The sequence below is a fragment of the Musca autumnalis genome, unplaced genomic scaffold, assembly GCF_047663935.1.
Source record: "Musca autumnalis isolate F117 unplaced genomic scaffold, ASM4766393v1 scaffold_2, whole genome shotgun sequence".
In the NCBI taxonomy this organism is placed as follows: Eukaryota; Metazoa; Arthropoda; class Insecta; order Diptera; family Muscidae; genus Musca; species Musca autumnalis.
In genome coordinates this window covers 32,886,445-32,906,550 of record NW_027411755.1, presented here as the reverse complement: position 1 = coordinate 32,906,550, position 20,106 = coordinate 32,886,445, and the positions used below count along the sequence as shown (strand labels likewise).

The following is a 20,106-nucleotide window of genomic DNA, read 5'->3' as shown; positions in this document are numbered from 1 at the left end:
TCCCGATTTTCAGTAATTTGATGATTTTAGCTACAACATTAAACCGAACTAGCAGTAATTTGACATTTGAAGTTCTTAGTGGTCACAACACCTCTCCATCAAAAATTGTCCATGTTCGTATATAGCTCCCATGTAACGGTACCTGCCAATTTTCAGTAATTTGGCAATTTTAGCTACAATTTTTAACAGAACTAACTGTAATTTGACATTTGAAGGTTGTAGTGGTCACCACACATCTGCATCAACAATTTTCAACATAGCCCCAATATAACGATACTTCCCGATTTTTGGTACTTTGAGGATTTTACTTAAAATGTTTAACCGAACGTAGCACAGAGGGGAAACATAGGCCTAAAGTTGCTCAAAACTCAAAATATGAAAATCGTTTTTTTATGACAAAATTTTGATAAACGGCAACCAGACTCTTTTCTGCATTTGCTATAACCATCCTCAACTTTGTAAGATTAACCAATCCAATGCAGCAGTCGATTGAACTCAGCCATACTGAAAACAAAAAGTAAATTTTCGAAAACTAAGAAATTAGGTGAACATTAAAATGACATTATTTTCGCGAAAATTTATATTTTTCAAGATTTATTGTTTTTGTACAGTCTCCGAACAAGATTAGAATTTAAAATTTTCAGATTGATTTTACATCTTTGCTCTTTAATAATGGTGATACATATCCTCTTTATGAAATTTTTTTATGATAATTTTTAAGATTACTACAATTTCAATAGTGAAAAAGTCTATTTCCCCGTCGTTTCCCGACCATAGTTTCTTCTAATGTTTTATGCGCTTGAGTCTCAAATATCAGATTCAATCATAAAAAATTGCGCATATTTGCGCCATTCCGAAAAAATCTTATTTTTCTCAACTAAAATATGAAATATTTTTATATGGAATTGCAAGGTTTACTCACACTAAATTTTGCTCCGCCTTATAACCGGGGTTCTTATTTATCAGAGTAAACCAACAGCTATCAAATATGTTTGCATTATTCAAAAACATTCACGGCTTTTCTCATGTGAATTGAGAAAAAATTAATTTAAGTAAGTTTCAAAAAATAAAATTTGGAATGAAATATATGTATATGGGACTATATATACATCTGTACCGATTTGTTTAAAAATTGGCTCAATGTTTTTTTAGGCTAGTTCAGGTTGCATGTGTCAAATTTCAGTGATTTTGGTGCATTTTTATCTCATATCAGATGCGATTATATATGGAAGCTGCATCCAAATCTGGACCGATTTTCATTATCTTCTATAGGATTAATCCTTATACAGAAGATATGCTTTGTGCAAAATTTTATATCAATCGGACTATAAATGAGCTTTCTAGGGCTTTTGATGAACTTTTAACACTAATTTCCCCTCTGTGCGTAGGTCCGATTTTCCGTACCTTTCTGTAATTTGAAATTTAAAAGTCAACAAAAATTCTGCAACAAAAATTGTTCATTTAAGTTCACATTTTCGTATAGCCCAGATACCTCCGAACTAGCTGTTAATGACATTTGAAGTTCCCACGTTATGTACCGATTTTCGATATATTGAGGATTCTAGCTAAATTTTTTAACCGAATTAGGAGTTATTTGACATTAAAGGCTCCCATCAAAAACTGTCAACATAGGCCCATGTTTTATTATAACCCCTATATAACAGTACCTCCCAATTTCCAGCCCACCAAAAATTGTCAACAGTTAGATATAGGCACCATGAAAAAGGGCCTCCCAAATGAAGCATTTTATGTACATTTTCTGACATTTTAACGTACTCACTTAAAGTTGGGGACATGAATGAATATTTTATGGTGGAGGGTATGAAAAGTTCGGCCCGGCCGAACTTAATGCTTTTTTACTTGTTTATCTTAAAAGAAGTATTGGCGAAGTGATGCTTAGACTAGGGAATGAGAAACTCACTCCCCTAGTTCGAATAAAAAAAAAAAAAAAAAACAAATTAAAATTGAAGAAAAATACTTCCCGTTTCTAGGTTAGCTATCTATATATGAACAAATATAATTATAACTGTTTTCAAAAGATTTCTTGAAATAATATTTAATACATTTTCTGGTCTAAAAACCTGTTTTTTATTTTTCAGATATCCCCTGTCATTGAATTAAAAATGCATTTGTAAAAAATTTACCTAATTCAATATTGATTTTTTGGATTACATTATTTTATTTGTTTTTTAAATATCTCCCCAAACAATTTTTTTTAATATTTTGTGTCTTTTGCTTTATTTACATAGGTATGTATCTGACGCCTTATTTTTTTATTTACTGTGTTAGCAGACTTACGTAGCTACCAAACGTACCCAGCAAAATGTTTGCCTCCAAAGAGGCAGTTAAATGATATGTACAAGTGATCTGGAAGTGCATCAAATTATGCATGTTCACTCATGATTTTTACAAGAGCGTGACTACTGAAAGAGGCACTCCATTGCACTGCATTTTAACTGACCCTTTGGCACTGCATTTTAACTGACCCTCTGGCACTGCATTTTAACTGACCCTTTGGAATTGCATTCTAACTAACCCTTTGGGGTAGAATAGGAGGCAGTCCAAAGCACGTGTTTTGATACAGGCATTCTGCGGAAATTGTGCAAGCCATTACAAAATATCCCAGAACAAATAAAATGCACTTATTATTTGTGTAAAACAAAAATGTTAAGAACTTTATTACATTAACACAAATTATGAAAATTCTCCATTGAATTCAATCGCAAACATGCGTGTTTCCTCCGCTCTCCATTTAATCCAAGCTGAACTGTTTTGCTTCATCTGCTAAATGGGTTGTCTTCCCATCACCAGTTAAGATTTCGACATGTACTCCAACAGCACTCCATTCGGAAATTTTCTTCTCGTGAGTAACCGGAAAAATGTTCACAAATTAAATATTATTTAGTTTGTATGTATTAACAAATGTTTGGAAATGTTAACACGCTTATCTCTTTTTGGAAAATGTATGCCGCTGTCTGTGGAGATGTACAAACTGATTTATGTACATGTAGGGATCTCTAACAACTGCTAATAAAATGTAGCGAACGGAGTGCCTTTTTCACGACTCCGTTTGGACTGCATCCGGATGCTGTTAAATTGTGAGGAATTGGAGTGCCTTTTTCACGACTCCGCTGAACTGCATCCGGATGTTGTTAAAATGTGACAAGCGGATGTGATTCTTTGAATTGCATCCAAATGCGGTTAAAATGAGAGGACTGCACTGGACTCCGCTGAACTTCATCCGGATGTTGTTAAAAAGCGCAAGTGGATGTGATTCTTTGGATGCGGTTAAAATGAGAGGACTGGAGTGCCTTTTTCACGACTCCGTTTGAACTGCATCAAAACATGCCGTGACAGAACAAGTCCACATTGCACTACTTCCAATTTATTTTGCTGGGTAAGCAACATCGTTAAAAGAACAGGCCCATAAGCTGGTATATAAAATTTACTGTAAATTAACACAAGTCAATTTTATTGTTAAAAAACGAAATAAGTAAAAACAATAAGTTAAAATAATTTATATCTATAAACCAGATTCTTAGTTGTTCAATTAAGCGTGTAAAGAAATTTTCTCACTGAGCTATGCAATTCAACCACGCAGTCAGTCTGAAGTAATCGCCCCCTTTGGGAAGTCATAAGTCTACAGTGTTCACAAAGTGAAATAAATTTTGCTTAAATTTGATTAGATTTTGCTCCCCAAGAAGGATAATCTTTATTTTAGTACTTCAGGTAAGAATAAATTAATAGTGAATATGTGAAAAAATATATATTTTTTGATTCTACAATGTGGATTGGTATAAAAATTTTTTGTCGAAAACTACCTGAAAGCAGTATTTTTTGTTAGACGACTATCACGATTGAAACTCCGACAATAGGATTTAAAAAAATTCCAAAAAAACTTCAAATTTCGCAGAAAAGCTAAATGGATTTCGTTCTGAGCTGGGTTTTCTCCATACTTGTGTTTTTTAGTTATTCGAGGTCAAAGGTCAAATTTTAAGGTTTTTTAGGTTTTCGGATTTATTTTTTGATGGCCTTATTCAGTTTTTTTATTTGTCTCAAAAACGGTGAGACCTATCAGAAATCGACTAAAGTGAAAGTTGTTAGCTAACAAATTATCTACCAGAATAATATTTATGACTTTTCATAGGAGTCACCTTTCTTGAGATATCGTGATATAAGTGTCAAATTACACAAGGGAAGTAGTAAGCCGCGTAAGAACAGCGGACAGGTTAAAATAACAAGGCCCTGTGTTAGGTATTTCTATAAGCTATCAAACCCACTTTGCGGTAATCGATTCAGTAGATCCGGGTCTAACGCGGTTTTAAATCTGGTCTTTCGGGTCGAATAACCGGCGAACCGGATCCGCCGCCCATGGAATTTTAGTTTTCAACAGACCTGGTTACTCCAGTTTGTGTGTTTTTTTCCCTTATAAGTGCGTATAAATGATGTGTTGTTTAGAACCGCTATATCTCAAGAATGGTTTACTCTAGGAAACAAATTATAAAGACCGAACTTGTAGAGAATTCTATGTGCAATATCTCTACTCTACTCACTTTTTGATTAGAAACACCGTATTCAAGAAAAAATCATAAAATCTAAACAATCCATAAATTTTGAAAAGCTGTTTTTGCCCACATGGGATTCATGGGGAATACGACAACGAGCGAAGACGACGAAGATGTTATCGAATGTATACCACCGCCTGGCCAAGAATAATAAGGCAGAAGGTGTCGATGGCTTACCAGTCGAGCTGTTCAAAAACGGAGGTGACACGCTGATGAGGTTTATGCATCAGCTATCACCAGCACCATCTGGCAGAAAGGACGCGTATCCGACAATTGGAACTTAGGCATCCTATGTCCCGTTCACAAAAAGGGAGATAAGACTGTGTGCTCCAACTACACGGGCATAAGTCTGTCCCATATTACTTATAAGATCGTGGGAACGACTAAAGCCTATGGTCAACGAAATCATTGGGTCATACCAATGCGGCTTCAGACCTTGCAAATCAATCATTGGCCAGATATTTACCCTGCGACAAATTCTAGAGAAGACCCAATAGATGCAGATCGACATCTATCATCTTTTTGTCGATTATAAAGCAGCCTTCGATAGACCGCTAGGTTCAAAGGTATTCAAAGCCGTGTTTAAATTTGGTATAGCCCCCGAACCTCCCGATTTTCGGTAATCAACACAACAAACCCTACCTTTTGACAAAATTTAAAAAAAATCGGAGAGTTTTCGTTGGGGTCGTTCCCGTTGGACTTTCGTTTACACATGGGCTATTTTTGCATAAAATGACTCTAACATGGAATAACTCTACAAAACACGCTCCGATTTTGTTTAATTTTTTTTAAATATGTATAATTTTAGTTTTCAACAGACCCGGTTACTCCAGTTTGTGCGTTTTTTTCCCTTATAAGTGCGTATAAATGATGTGTTGTTTAGAACCGCTATATCTCAAGAATGGTTCACTCTAGGAAACAAATTATAAAGACCGAACTTGTAGAGAATTCTATGTGCAATATCTCCACTCTACTCACTTTTTGATTAGAAACACCGTATTCAAGAAAAAATCATAAAATCTAAACAATCCATAAATTTTGACCTTTGACCCCGAATAGCTGTTTTTGCACACATGGGATTGATGGGGAATACGACAACGAGCGAAGACGACGAAGATGTTAACGAATATATACCGCCCGGCCAAGAATAATAAGGCAACAGGTGTCGATGGCTTACCAGTCGAGCTGTTCAAAAACGGAGGTGACACGCTGATGAGGTTTATGCATCGGCTATCACCAGCACCATCTGGCAGAAAGGACGCGTACCCGACGATTGGAACTTAGACATCCTATGTCACGTTCACAAAAAGGGAGATAAGACTGTGTGCTTCAACTACACGGGCATAAGTCTGTCCCATATTACTTATAAGATCGTGGGAACGACTAAAGCCTATGGTCAACGAAATCATTGGTTCATACCAATGCGGCTTCAGACCTTGCAAATCAATCATTGGCCAGATATTTACCCTGCGACAAATTCTAGAGAAGACCCAATAGATGCAGATCGACATCTATCATCTTTTTGTCGATTATAAAGCAGCCTTCGATAGACCGCTAGGTTCAAAGGTATTCAAAGCCATGTTTAAATTTGGTATAGCCCCCGAACCTCCCGATTTTCGTTATTTTGAAGCTTGTGGCCTCAATTTTCCACCGAAATGCAGAAATTTAGTGTTAATTCTTCGTTGGTATACAACTTTCAACCTGAAATTTATCGGTATAGGTCCACGTCTTCATATAGCCCCCATCGATCGGCAGATACCGATTTTCGGTATTTTCAAGGTTTTAGCCTCATTATAACACCGAAATGACTGAAATTTAGTATTCAGTCTGGGGGTACAAAAATTTTCACCGGTAGCTGCCAATTTTCGGTATTTTGAAGATTGTGGCCTCCCGATTTTCGAATATATAATTTTTCAACTGAAATTTGTAGGTATAGGTCCACGTCTTCATATAGCCATAGAACTGTACCTCCCAATTTTCGGTATTTTGAAGGTTGTGGCCTCAATATCCCACCGAAAAAGCTGCAATTTGGTACTTTGTCGGGGGTATAAAACTCTGCACCTGAAATTTGCCGGTATACTTGCACGTCTTTATATAGTCCCATCCCCGTGACCTCAGTTCCCCACCGAAATGGCTGAAGTTTGGTATTTAGTCTTCGTGAGGGTGTAAGACATTCCTCCTGAAATTTGTCAGTTACCGATGAAATGACTGAGATTTAGTATTTAGTCTTCGCTAGGGGTATTAAACATTCCACCAGATATTTGTCAGTATAGGTCCACGTCTTCATTTAGCCACCATAGAACAGTACCTTCAGATTTTCGGTATTTTTTGGCGTCAATATATGTATATATAACGGCAGGTATAATGACGCTAGGTATATATTAGCATCCCCATGCTTCAACACTGTAGCGTCCGAAGTTGACAACTCTGGAGAGAAAAGAAAGCATAAGTTTATATGACATATAGTACAGGTCCTAGGTCGGTTTCCTGTGTTAGCATAAAAAAGTTGGTAAATAATATAGTTCAGTCCGGAAGCCTTGTTCTTTACGGCCCAAGGTTCCTGGATTAATCCTATGTATATATTATCTTTGTTTATTTTATCCATCAGGGCTTGAGTTGCCGATTCGCTGCGTTGGAAGTTTATCTGGAGGACCTTAATTATAAGTCATCCAGTAAGCTGGCTTGTTGGGAGTCGCTGATGGCTTCGACCCCCTCTTCGGTGTTGCTCGGTGGATTATACTCTTGGCTAGATTGGTGGGCATCATCTTTTTCCCCGACTCGTGACCTTCCAACTTTAAAGATGACTGCATTGCAGATGTAGTACGCCTTGCCCTTTGTCTTTGATAGACTGGTCGTCATTTCCAACCACAAGGAGGCTGCTATCATTTTTCTGACGTATACCGTAGCCTTAGTAAGTTGAGGTATTTCGTCCTTCCTCACTAGCTTCAAATTGCCGCGTTCCCAAGGAGTTGTTACGCTGTTGATCACTTAATGGAGAGTGGCCGAGTTCGCGTGCAGACCCAGTGGTATACTAAGAGGCTAACAGACTAAGCTCGCTGCCCTCAATTTTTATTGGCCCACTTTTCAAAATATGGTCCAGTATTTTATCGCTGACCATTTTTCCAATGGCCTGCTCGTGTTCCTTGGGTATTCTGCCGGATCCTCCACTGGTGTCGATCAGCGCAGAGGACCTCTTGTCCCTTTGTTTTTCATGGCCCCCTCTTCGGTGTTGCTAGGTGGATTATCCTCCTGGCTACAGTGATGGGCATCATCTTCTTGCCCGACTCGTGTCCTTCCAACTTTAAAGATGACTGCATTACAGATGTACTACGCTCGGTGGATTATACTCCTGGCTAGATTGGTGGGCATCATCTTTTTCCCCTACTCGTGACCTTCCAACTTTAAAGATGACTGCATTGCAGATGTAGTACGCCTTGCCCTTTGTCTTTGATAGCACCTCTTGTCCCTTTGTTTTTCCTGGCCCCCTCTTCGGTGTTGCTAGGTGGATTATCCTCCTGGCTAGAGTGATGGGCATCATCTTCTTGCCCGACTCGTGTCCTTCCAACTTTAAAGGTGACTGCATTGCAGATGTACTACGCTTTGCCCTTTGTCTTTGATAGACTGGCTAGTGAAAGGTCGTCAATTCTGACGTATACCGTAGCCTTAGTAAGTTGAGGTATTTCGTCCTTCCTAGCTAGCTTCAAATTGCCGCGTTCCCAAGGAGTTGTTACGCTGTAGATCACTTAAAGGAGAGTGGCCGAGTTCGTGTGCAGACCCAGTGGTATACTAAGAGGCTAACAGACTAAGCTCGCTGCTCTCAATTTTTATTGGTCCACTTTTCAAAATATGGTCCAGTATTTTATCGCTGACCATTTTTCCAATGGCCTGCTCGTGTTCCTTGGGTATTCTGCCGGATCCTCAACTGGTGTCGATCAGCGCATAGCACCTCTTGTCCCTTTGTTTTTCCTGGTCCCCTCTTCGGTGTTGCTAGGTGGATTATCCTCCTAGCTAGAGTGATGGGCATCATCTTCTTCCCCGACTCGTTCCCTTCCAACTTTAAAGATGACTGCATTGCAGATGTACTACGCCTTGTCCTTTGTCTTTGATAGACTGGCTAGTGAGAGGTCGTCAATTCCAACCACAAGGAGAGTGCCATCCTCTTTCTGATGTATACCGTCGCTTTAGTAAGGTTAGGTATTTCGTCCTTCCTCACTAGCTTCAATTTGCCGCGTTCCCAAGGAGTTGTTACGCTGTTGATCAGTTCCTGGAGAGTGGCTGGATTCGCGTGCGGACCCAGTGGAATACTAAGAGGTCCCCCTTAAGCTCGCTGCTGTCAATTATTATTGGTCCACTTTTTAAAATATGGTCCAGTATTTCATCCCTGACCATTTTTCCGATGGCCTGTTCGTGTTCCTTGGGTATTCTGCCAGATCCTCCACTGGTGTCGATCACCGTATAGCACCTCTCCTCCCTGTAGTTTTTCCTGACTACCTTGGTGTAAGTAGATGGCGGCTCCGTACGGGTCTCTGCGGCAATCTTCTTCCTCTGGAAGGTGATGGATCCTCTTCGCGGCTTCTGAGGAAGTGGAGGGAGTGTTGATCTCTTTATGTGCGGCCTGGTGTTCTTTGTTTAGCCGGGCCTGGATTTTCTTGTACTTTCGTCTCTTAGCTCCAGTCCACCGCGCTTTTTTCTCCGTCGTAAGTTTAGATATGCTTTCGCTTACCTCCTATACCATGTTGTAGACCTCCTCATTAACGGGCTTCTCCACAACATTCGCTTCCCTTTCTCCTCCTCCATTTTACCTTTCGGTTGTGTACTTGTAGCAGTACCGTCGACCACAGATGCCAAGGCACCCACACCTGTGGGAGATGTTTGCTCACGATCGCTTGATGACGGCGAGGTGCAACTCGCAGCAGATCACTGTTGCCCGCCGGTACTGGGTTATTTAGTCCCTGCACCGTAATTTGTATCTCTTCTTGGTCCTCCATATTTGTTTTTTGTTTTAGAGGAACACCCCTGTAGTCAGTTTTTGTCCGCGGGAAACATAGAGCTTTCCAAAGGTAGGTGGTCGTGCCCATCCACCTTAGACGGATCATTTCCCTCCTATATGGTAGGGTAGCACGACCATCTACCTCCTTCTATCCGCCGGGTTATATTATAATATATTGTTTATACCTTTACAGAGCTATAATCCAGGATTTTTTAATAGCTGGCAATAACAACCGGAAGATGGCACCGTTGAAACCGGCTACTAGTTACACCTCATGCTCCCTGCATGAACCTGTGAAAATTTTGGCCTCCGAACAAAATCTTAAGGAAACCAAACCTCAAACTATACCGGAATTTTTTCATGAATGCTGTGGAAAATTTAAATATTCTACTGCATTGGCTTATAAAGATAACTCAGAGACTTGGATCACCATAACCTATGAAGAATATGAAAAGAATGTGGAACAGGCAGCATTAGTTTTATTGCATTTAGGAGTGCAGCCGCGTACATCTGTGGGAATTTTAGCTCACAATTGTCCCGAATGGTTTTTTATAAATTTGGCTTCAATGCGTATAAATGCCGTATCGGCAGGAATTTATACCACCAATTCTCCGGAAGTGGTATTTCATGTTCTAGAGACTTCAAATGCCAGTGTTGTGGTGGTTGATGATAGCGGCCAGTTGGAGAAAATTCGAAAAATCCGCACACGTTTGCCACAACTGAAAGCTGTGATACAGCTGCATGAACCCTTTGACTTTGGTGAGGATCAACAAAAGGAAGGTTACTATCGTTGGAGGGATTTGTTTGAAATGCAATTTACATCTTCGCTGAGAGAGGAACTACGCTTAAGAGAAGGTCAAGTGGCCGCTAATGAGTGTGCTTTGATTATATTTACGGTAGGTCGTGAAAAATGTGTTGGTATTTTTACAGATTTTTTTTTTATTTTATTTTTGTTTTCTAGTCCGGTACCGTTGGCATGCCCAAAGGCTGCATGATATCCCATGATGCCATGGTATATTTGTCAAAAACCATAAATCGCAACTTGACCTATATCAATAAAGGTCACGAAAGAATAGTTTCGTATTTGCCCCTTAACCATGTGGCCGGCCAACTCTTTGATACATTTATGGCCATGGATAATGGAGCTGTCACCTATTTTGCCGATCGTAATGCCTTAAAGGGTACACTTATTAAGAATTTCATAGAAGTAAAGCCCACAATTTTGCTTGGAGTTCCAAGGGTCTTTGAAAAAATCTATGAAAAACTAATGCAACTTGAGGATAAATCCAGCACAACGAAGAAATGTTTGCTGCAGACGGCAAGGGGTTTTATGCGGGAGTATCATGTAAATCGTACAAAAGGGTAACAGATTTTATCATTGCTTTCCACAGGAGTTTGAAACTTAATTATTTTGTTATCCTCCTAGGAAACCCACTTCATCGGTGAAGTATTGGCTAGCCTCAAAGGTAATTCATCGTATCAATGTTGCCTTGGGTTTGGGTGATGTAAAGGACTGCTTCGTTGGTGGGGCACCAAGTTCTGAAGAGATGAAGAATTTTTTCATGAGTTTAGATTTACCATTGACTGATATCTATGGCATGTCTGAGGTGAGTGGTGCAGTTGTTTTCAATTTTGGAAAGTCCCTAGATGCTGGCCTTGGGAAACCCCTCAATGGGGTAGAAGTTCAAATAAGAAATCCCAGTGGTCAACGTAGAGAAGGAGAGGTAATACCAAGATTGTGGCATTAACAAATCTCTTACTTAAATAAAACTATTTGACAGGTTATGATGCGTGGTCGAACAAATTTCATGGGTTATCTTAAGGAACCGGGGAAAACCAAGGATACTGTTACCAATGATGGATGGATTTTAAGCGGTGATTTGGGTTATTTAAATACGCAAGGGAATTTGTTTATATGTGGTCGCCTAAAAGAGCTCATAGTTACAGCAGGTGGTGAAAACATACCACCCATACATATTGAGGATATAATTAATAAGGAACTGCCGTGTCTTAGCAATGTTATTGTTATTGGTGATGGCAGGAAATATTTGACAGTTTTAATGACATTTAAGGTAAGGTGACCAAGACTTTTTGAAACCTTTTCAACATTTTTCTTTGCAGACCGACATGGATCCCCATAATGGCTATCCCATGGAAACTTTGTTACCAGAAACCAAAGATTGGTTAAACTCGTTGGATTTACATTACACACGGCTTTCGGAAATGTTACACATTAAGCTACCCAAAAATTTGGAAAATTTTGATCCCAACAGTATTGAAGTAAAACTTGATGATAAGCTACACAGAGCATTGGAAGCTGGAATACAACGTTACAATCAACAAGCCATATCAAATGCTCAAAAAATCCAATATTTTACAGTTTTGGCACATGATTTTTCAATACCCACAGGAGAATTAGGCAAGAAGGGATATACATACATATAATAGAGAAATTAAACAGTTTTTTTATATTCCTAATTTCAGGTCCAACATTGAAAATGCGTCGCAATATAGTTCATCAGAAATACGCCAAGATAATTGACAAAATGTATAACAAATGATAAGAACGGAATGGGAGCATGCACTGCAAAAGTCTATAAGACGAAATTTGAAATTATTTTTTGATGTCAATTAGAGATTAATAAAAAAACAAATAAAAAAAGATTTTAAACAATACATTTTCATACGCTTGAATTTTTTAAAAATATTTTTCATAAACGTGGATTTTTTACAAATATTTTTTTAATAAACTTGGGTTTTTTAAAAATATTTTTTCATAATCGCAATTTTTTAATAAATATTTTTTCCATAAGAGTGGGTTTTTTCTAAATATTTTTTCATAAGCGTGGATATTGTATAAATATTTTGTCATAGACGTGGATTTTTTCTAAATATTTTTTCATAAGCGTAAATTTTTTTAAATATTTTTTCACAGGCGTGTATTTTTTCTAATCATTTCTTCATAGACCTGGATTTTTTAAAAATATTTTTTTTATAAACGTGGATTTTTTAAAATTTTTTTTTTCATATGCGCGGATTATTTAAAAATATTTTTTCACAAGCGTGGACTTTTTGAAAAGTATTTTTTAACAAGAGTGGATTTTTTTAAAAATATTTTTTTCACAAGCGTGGATTTTTTAAAAATATTTTTTTTTATAAGCGTGGATGTAAAAAAAATATTTTTTTCATAAGCGTGGATTTAAAAAAATATTTTTTTCATAAGCGTGGATTTAAAAAAAAAATATTTTTTTCATAAGCGTGGATTTAAAAAAAATATTTTTTTCATAAGCGTGGATTTAAAAAAAATATTTTTTAAAAATATTCTTAATCTTGGATTTTTGTCTAAATATTTCTTCATAATCGTAATTTTTTTTAAATATTTTTTCATAATCATGGTTTTTTCCTAAATATTTTTTCATAAGCGTGGATTTTTTTTCTAAATATTTTTTCATAATCATGGTTTTTTTCAAAATATTTTTTCAAAAGCGTGGATTTTGTATAAATATTTTTTCATAAGGGAGGATTTTTTCTAAATATTTTTTCATAAGCGTGGATTTTTTCTAAATATTTTTTCATAAGCGTGGTTTTTTTCTAAATATTTTTTCATAAGCGTAAGTTTTTTTCTAAATATTTTTTTCATATACGTAAGTTTTTTTCTAAATATTTTTCATGGGCTTGGATTTTTTTTTTTTCTAAATATTTCTTCATAAGCGTAAGTTTTTTTCTAAATAGTTTTTCATGGGCTTGGATTTTTTTTTTATATATTTCTTCATAAGCGTAAGTTTTTTCTAATTATTTTTTCATAAGCGTGGATTTTTGCTAATTATTTTCTCATTGGCGTGGATTTTTTCTAAATATTTTTTCATAAACGTGGACTTTTTAAAAAGATTTTTTCATACACTTGGATTTCTTAAAAATATTTTCTCATAGACGTGAATTTCTTAAAAATATTTTTTCACAAGCGTGGATTTTTTAAAAATATTTTTAATAGACGTGGATTTTTTAAAAATATTTTTAATAGGCGTGGATTTTTTAAAAATATTTTTAATAGACGTCGATTTTGAAAAAATATTTTCAAAAAATAATTTTTTAATAATCTTGGATTTTTTCTAAATATTTTTTCATAAATCGTGGATTTTTTAAAAATATTTCTTCACAAGCGTGGATTTTTTAAAAATATTTCTTCACAAGCGTGGATTTTTTACAAATATTTTTTCACAAGCGTTGATTTTTTTAAAAATATTTTTTCACAAGCGCGGATTCTTTTAAAATATTTTTTCACAAGCGTGGATTTTTTAAAAAATATTTTTTTTCACAAGCGTGGATTTTTTACAAATATTCTTTTCGTCAGCGTGAATTTAAAAAAAAATATATTTTTTCACAAGCGTGGATTTAAAAAAAAAATATTTTTTAATAGGCGTGGATTTAAAAAAAATATTTTTTAATAGACGCGGATTTAAAAAAATATTTTTTAAAAGACGTGGATTTTGAAAAAAAATATTTTTTAATAGACGTGGATTTAAAAAAATATTTTTTAATAGACGTGGATTTAAAAAATAATTTTTTTTTATAGACGTGGATTTAAAAAAATATATTTTTTATTAGACGTGGATTTAAAAAAAATATTTTTTAATAGACGTGGATTTAAAAAATAATTTTTTTTTATAGACGCGGATTTAAAAAAATATTTTTTAAAAGACGTGGATTTTGAAAAAAATATTTTTTAATAGACGTGGATTTAAAAAAAATATTTTTAATAGACGTGGATTTAAAAAAAATACTTTTTAATAGACGTGGATTTAAAAAAATACTTTTTAATAGACGTGGATTTAAAAAAAATATTTTTTAATAGACGTGAATTATGAAAATTGTTCATTAGTGTGGATTTAAAAAAAAAATCATAGGCGTGCATTAAAAAAATAATTTTTCATAAGTGTGGATTTAAAAAAAAAATATTTTATAAGTGTGGATTAAAAAAATCATAGATGTGGAATATAAAAATATTATTTTAGAAAATCCACGCTTTTTAAAAACTATTTGTAAAAAGTCGAACCTTATAAAAACTATTCTTAAAAAATTCAGGCTTATATTAAAAAAAAAATTTAAAAAAACCACGCGTAAGAAAAAATATTTTTTAAAAATCCAATGTCATGATTTTTTTAAGAGTTTACGCTTAAAAAATATATTTTAAACAAATCCACGCTTATGAGAAAATATATTAAAAATACCACTCTTATGAAAAAAAATTACGCGTATAAACAATATTTTTTCCACGCTTAAGAAAAAATACTTTTTTTAAGAATTTACGCTTAAAAAATATATTTTAAACAAAACAACGCTTATTAAAAAATATATTTAAAAAACCACTCTTATGAAAAAAATTAAAAAATCTGCGCGCATAAAATAATTTTTTTTTTTTAAATTCTTGCAAATATTTTAAAAAATTTCCGCTTATGAAAAATATTTTTAAAAAATCCACACTTATGAAAAAAAAATTAAGAAATCCACACTTATGAAAAAAAAATTAAAAAATCCACGCGCATTCAATAATATTTGTAAAAATCCACCCTTATAAAAAATATTTTCAGAAAATTCACGCTCATGGAAAAAAATATTTTAAAAAATCCACGCTTATGAAAAAATATTTAACAAGTAAAAAAGTATCAGTCGGCTTTGCCGACAGAGATATACTCTCAGCATGTGTGGATTGAAATACTTAACCACACAAAAATGTTGAACATTTGTGTGGGTGGCACCACAAGGATTGGACAGATATGGCCCAAATTTGAACATAAACTAAGTTTCGACAATATTTAATGATCCAAAGTTTGGACCAAATCGGTTGCTACGTCTATGAGAAATCGCGGGAGGTACCGGAAGTAGTTGATCTATAAGCACCACCTTCGAATTTCACCTTATATTCGAAGAAATATTACAATATCCAAAGTGTGGACGAACGCAGTATTCGGTTCGAGCTCTCCACTCACTACATATGGTGACATGGGTTTTTTTACAACTTTTCTCATAAAGTATGAACTTGCCCCTGAAAAACTTTTACTGTCGTAATTGAGGCAGCGAATGCACGTTGCTTCAACAAAAATCAAAGTGAGTCGATAGCAGGTCTTAAAGTGAATTTATCCAAAATTTTGTGTGGGAGGTACCCGAAGAAGTGGACAAATATAGTCGATATTCGAGCCTGATCTATATCTGGTAGATATATTAGGATATGTAAAGTATGGACCAAATCGGTCACTCCCGTCAAGAGTTATCGTGCGCACAATTTTTCCGAACATCTTTGAACTCTTGTGGGGGAGGTACCTGAAGGAGTGGACCTATATGGCTTATCTTCGAACTTAAACTAAGCATGCACAAAATATTACGAAGACCACATTTTGGACCGAATCGCCAGATACGTTCGAGAGTTATCTTGTGCTGCACCACTACACACGGTGTCATAGGAGTTTTTTGTACCTTTCAGGCTATTTTCTCAGGAAGTATGGACTTGCCCCTGATAAAACTTATACCGTCGTATGGGGTGCAGCGAATGCATGTTGTTACAACAAAAATCAAAGCGATTCGAGAGCAGATCCTAAACTCAACTTTTCCGAAATTTTGTGTGGGAGGTACTCGAAGGAGTAGACCGATTGAGTCCATATTGGAACCTCATCTAAGTCTGGTAGAAATTTCACGATGTGCAAAGTATGGACTAATCGGCTGCTTCCTTCAAGAGTTAATTTTCCGAACTTTTGTGGGGGAGGTAGCGGAAGGAGTGGAAAGATATAACTCATCTTTCAACTTAAACTAAGTTTGGGCAAAATATTACGAAAGCCAAATTTTGGACCAAATCGGTTGATCCATTCGAGAGTTGTCATGCGCCCTGGCCAGCCAGCCAGACTGACAGATGGACGGACATGGCTAAATCACCTCCAAATTGTCTGAAATACATTTCGTCGAAACATACTTGGGGTCTAAAACCATTATTTCAATGAGGCACATTTTGCCCGTATGAAAGTGTATATACCCTCGTTAGCATAAATGCTGAGGGTATAAAAAGAAAATGACCCAAACAAGGAATTTTTCCACTTTGCAACTTTGTTCTCCGAAAAAAAACAATACAATCAGGCTTGCTATTTCCACAATAAAATTGTTTTTAATTTTCACAAACACAAAGCACCGAATAATTAAAAACAGCTGATTGATTGTTTTCAGGAAGAAGATTTGCTACTGCTTGCTAGAAGAAATTTGTCGTTGACATCAAAAGACATCTTTAAATGTCCACAAAAATCTACTTTTACTGATGCTCCTTTCAAAATTTTGACAAAATATACGACAATTTTGTCAAAAATTTTAAAGGAGCGTGTGTAAAAGTAGATTTTTAGGGACATTTAAAGAAGTCCTTTTATGCCAACGAAGAAAAAAAGTAATGTTCTCAAAAAGGTTATTAATATCGCCAAAAGAAATCTTAAAAATCCACTTTTTTGTTCTCACAAATAATGAAAAAAATACTCGTGTCGTCAAAAATTCAAAAACACCACAAAAATCAATTTTGAATGTCCCCAAAAATGTTTAAAAACCCTCGTTTAGTTTCCCCAAAAATTCCATAAAATCATATATTGATGTACCCAAAATCCACCCTAAAATTCATAAAATGCTTAAAACCTCTGATTCAGTGATGTTCCCGAAAATTCGCAAAAATATGGATTGGTTTCCCCTAAAACCCACTTTTATTGCTTAAAAACCATAAACCTCGTTTTGTGGATTTAGATGTCCCCGAAAATTCTTAAAAACTTCCGTTTCGTGATGTCCCAAAAAAACACCTTTTATACTCAAAAAATTTTAAAACTGGCTTAGGTCTTTTAATTTCCCCAAAAATTCTTAAAAACCCCTCTCTAACGATGTTGATATTACTAAAACCGACCATAAACCCCACTTTAAATACTCAAAAAATTCATTAGCTGAGGGTATAAAAAATCCGTTTTTATAAAAAAAATGTTTTAAAAAATTTCCGCTTATAAAAAATATTTTTAAAAAATCCACACTTATGAAAAAATATTTTTAAATCCAGGCTCATGCAAAAATATTTTTAAAATTCCACGCTTATAAAAAATGTTTTTAAAAAATCCACGTTTAAGAAAAAATAATTTTATTTTAAATCCAGCTTATTTAAGAAATATTTTTAAAAAGTCCACTCTCATGAAAACCACGCTTTAAAAAATATTTTTAGAAAACTAACGTGTACAAAAAAAATTTTTTTAAAAAACTAACTCGTATGAAAAAATTTAAAAAAAAACAAATTTTTTAAAAATATTTTTAAAAAGTTCAAGCTTTGAAAAAATATTTTTAAAAAAATCAAGCTTTGAAAAAATATATTTACAAAGTTCTAGCTTTAAAAAAATATTTTTAAAAATCCACGCTTATGAACTATTTTTTTTAAATAAAATATTCACGCTTATGAACAAATACTTTTAAAATATCCACGCTTTGAAAAAATATTTTAAAAAATTCACGATTATGCAAGAAATATTTGTAAAAAACCGATGCGTTGAAAAAAAAATATTTTTAAAAAAATCACGCATATAAACAAATAATTTTAAAATAAGATATCCACGCTTATGAACAAATATTTTGTAAAATGTCCACGCTTTGAAAAAATATTTTTAAAAATTCACGATTGTGAAAGAATTATTTTTGAAAAAAATGCACGCTCAGGAAAAAATATTTGTAAAAAATTTACGCTTATGAAAAGAGTATTTTTAAAAATCTATAAGAGTATTTTTAAAAATCTACGCTTATAAAAAGAGTATTTTTAAAAAATCTACGCTTATGAAAAGCGCATTTTTAAAAAAATCTACGCTTATGAAAAGTGTATATTAAAAAATCTTCTTTTATGATAAGAGTATTTTTAAAAAAAATATACTTGCTTATGAACAAATATTATAAAAAATATTTAAAAAAATCAACGCTTATGAAAATTTTTTTTAAGTATACGCTTTAAAAAAAATCAGCGCTTATGACAAATATTTTTGAAAAACCCACGCTTTGAAAAAAATCTTTTTAAACCATCCACGCTTACGAAAAAATATATATTTAAAAAAATCCAAGCTTATGAAAAAATATTTTTAAAACATCCACGCTTTAAAAAATATTTTTAAAAAATATTTCTGAAAAGTCCACGCTTTCAAAAATATTTTTGAAACCACCACGCTGATGAATAAATATTTTTTAAAAATCCGCGCTTATGAACAAATACATTTAAACCATCCGCGCTTACAGAAAAAATACATATTTCAAAAAATCGACGCTTATGAAAAAATATTTGTAAAACATCCAAGCTTTGAAAAAAATATGTTAAAAAACCCCACGCCAATGAAAACATATTTTTAAAAAACCAAAACCATAAAAAATATTTTTAAAAAACCCAATTTTATGATCAAACTAATATAAAAAATACACGCTTATGAAAAAATATTTTAAAAAATACACGCTTATGAAAAACTGTTTTAAAAAATCCACGCTTATGAAAAAATATTTTAAAAAACCCCCGCTTATAAAATACTATTTTTACAAAATCCTCGTTTTGAAAAACTATTTTAAAAAATCCATGCTGTGAAAAAGAAAAGATATTTTTAAAAAATGCACCTTTTGAAAAAATATTACTATAAATCCACGCTTATGAACAAATATTAAAAAAAAATTGCGCTTTGAAAAAATATATTTTTATAAGTCTACGCTTTAAAAAAATATTTTTAAAAAATTCACGCTTATGAACAAAATATTTTTAAAATATACACGCTTTGAAAAAATATTTCAAAAGAAATCCAATATTATGAAAAAACAAATATTTTGAAAAAATCCACGCATATTTTTCTTTTTTAATCCACGCGTATGAACAAATATTTTAAAACCAGTAAGGCAAGGATCACAGTCGGGCGGTTCCGACTATATGATACCCTACACTACTGTGAATATGTACAATATCTATGGGAGCTATATCCAAATCTGAACCGATTTCGATATAATTTGGTACATTTAGTTCTAGACCGAATTCAGTCACACATTCCAAATTTCATTGAAATCAGATATATGTATATATAGCGGGTTTGGTGCAGCAAATATGTGAAATCAACCAAAAATATATATGGGAGCTACATCCAAATCTGAACCGATCCATTCCTTCCGGTACCACCCCCACAAAAGTTCGAAAATGTTCGGAAAATTTGTGCGCACTATAACTCTTGAAGGGAGTAACAGATTTGGTCCATACTTTTCACATCGTAAAATTTCTAGCAGACATAGATGAGGTTGCAATATGGACTCAATTGGTCCACTACTTCGGGTACCTACACAAAATTTCGGAATAGTTCAGCTTAGGACCTGCTCTCGAATCGCTTTGATTTTTGTTGTAAGAACTTGTATTCAAGAATGGACCTGGGAAAATAGCCTGAAAGTTGCAAAAAATCCCTTTGACACCGTGTATAATGGTTGGAGCGCAAGATAACTCTCGAACGGATCTGCCGATTCGGTCCAAAATTTGGCTTTCGTAAGCTTTGT

At 34.2% G+C, this 20,106-nt stretch overlaps 1 protein-coding gene across 1 annotated transcript; it reads left to right on the top strand.

The window, feature by feature from the left end:
* The first annotated feature begins 3,467 nt into the window (after positions 1-3,467).
* On the top strand, positions 3,468-12,231 carry LOC141393890 (long-chain-fatty-acid--CoA ligase heimdall-like). Its single transcript, XM_073967500.1, has 7 exons — positions 3,468-3,729; positions 9,749-10,451; positions 10,517-10,917; positions 10,982-11,279; positions 11,337-11,627; positions 11,677-11,974; positions 12,040-12,231. Exons 2-7 carry the CDS (start codon positions 9,795-9,797, stop codon positions 12,114-12,116), a joined length of 2,022 nt encoding a protein of 673 aa, XP_073823601.1. The 5' UTR covers positions 3,468-3,729; positions 9,749-9,794; the 3' UTR covers positions 12,117-12,231.
* Positions 12,232-20,106: the final 7,875 nt, after the last annotated feature.

Bases quoted from the DNA above. Each gene is read 5' to 3' on its own strand.
- LOC141393890 (XM_073967500.1), top strand. From the start codon at position 9,795: ATGGCACCGTTGAAACCGGCTACTAGTTACACCTCATGCTCCCTGCAT. The intron at 10,452-10,516 runs GTAGGTCGTGAA...TTTGTTTTCTAG, and splicing joins GTGCTTTGATTATATTTACG to TCCGGTACCGTTGGCATGCC. The intron at 11,280-11,336 runs GTAATACCAAGA...ACTATTTGACAG, and splicing joins GTCAACGTAGAGAAGGAGAG to GTTATGATGCGTGGTCGAAC.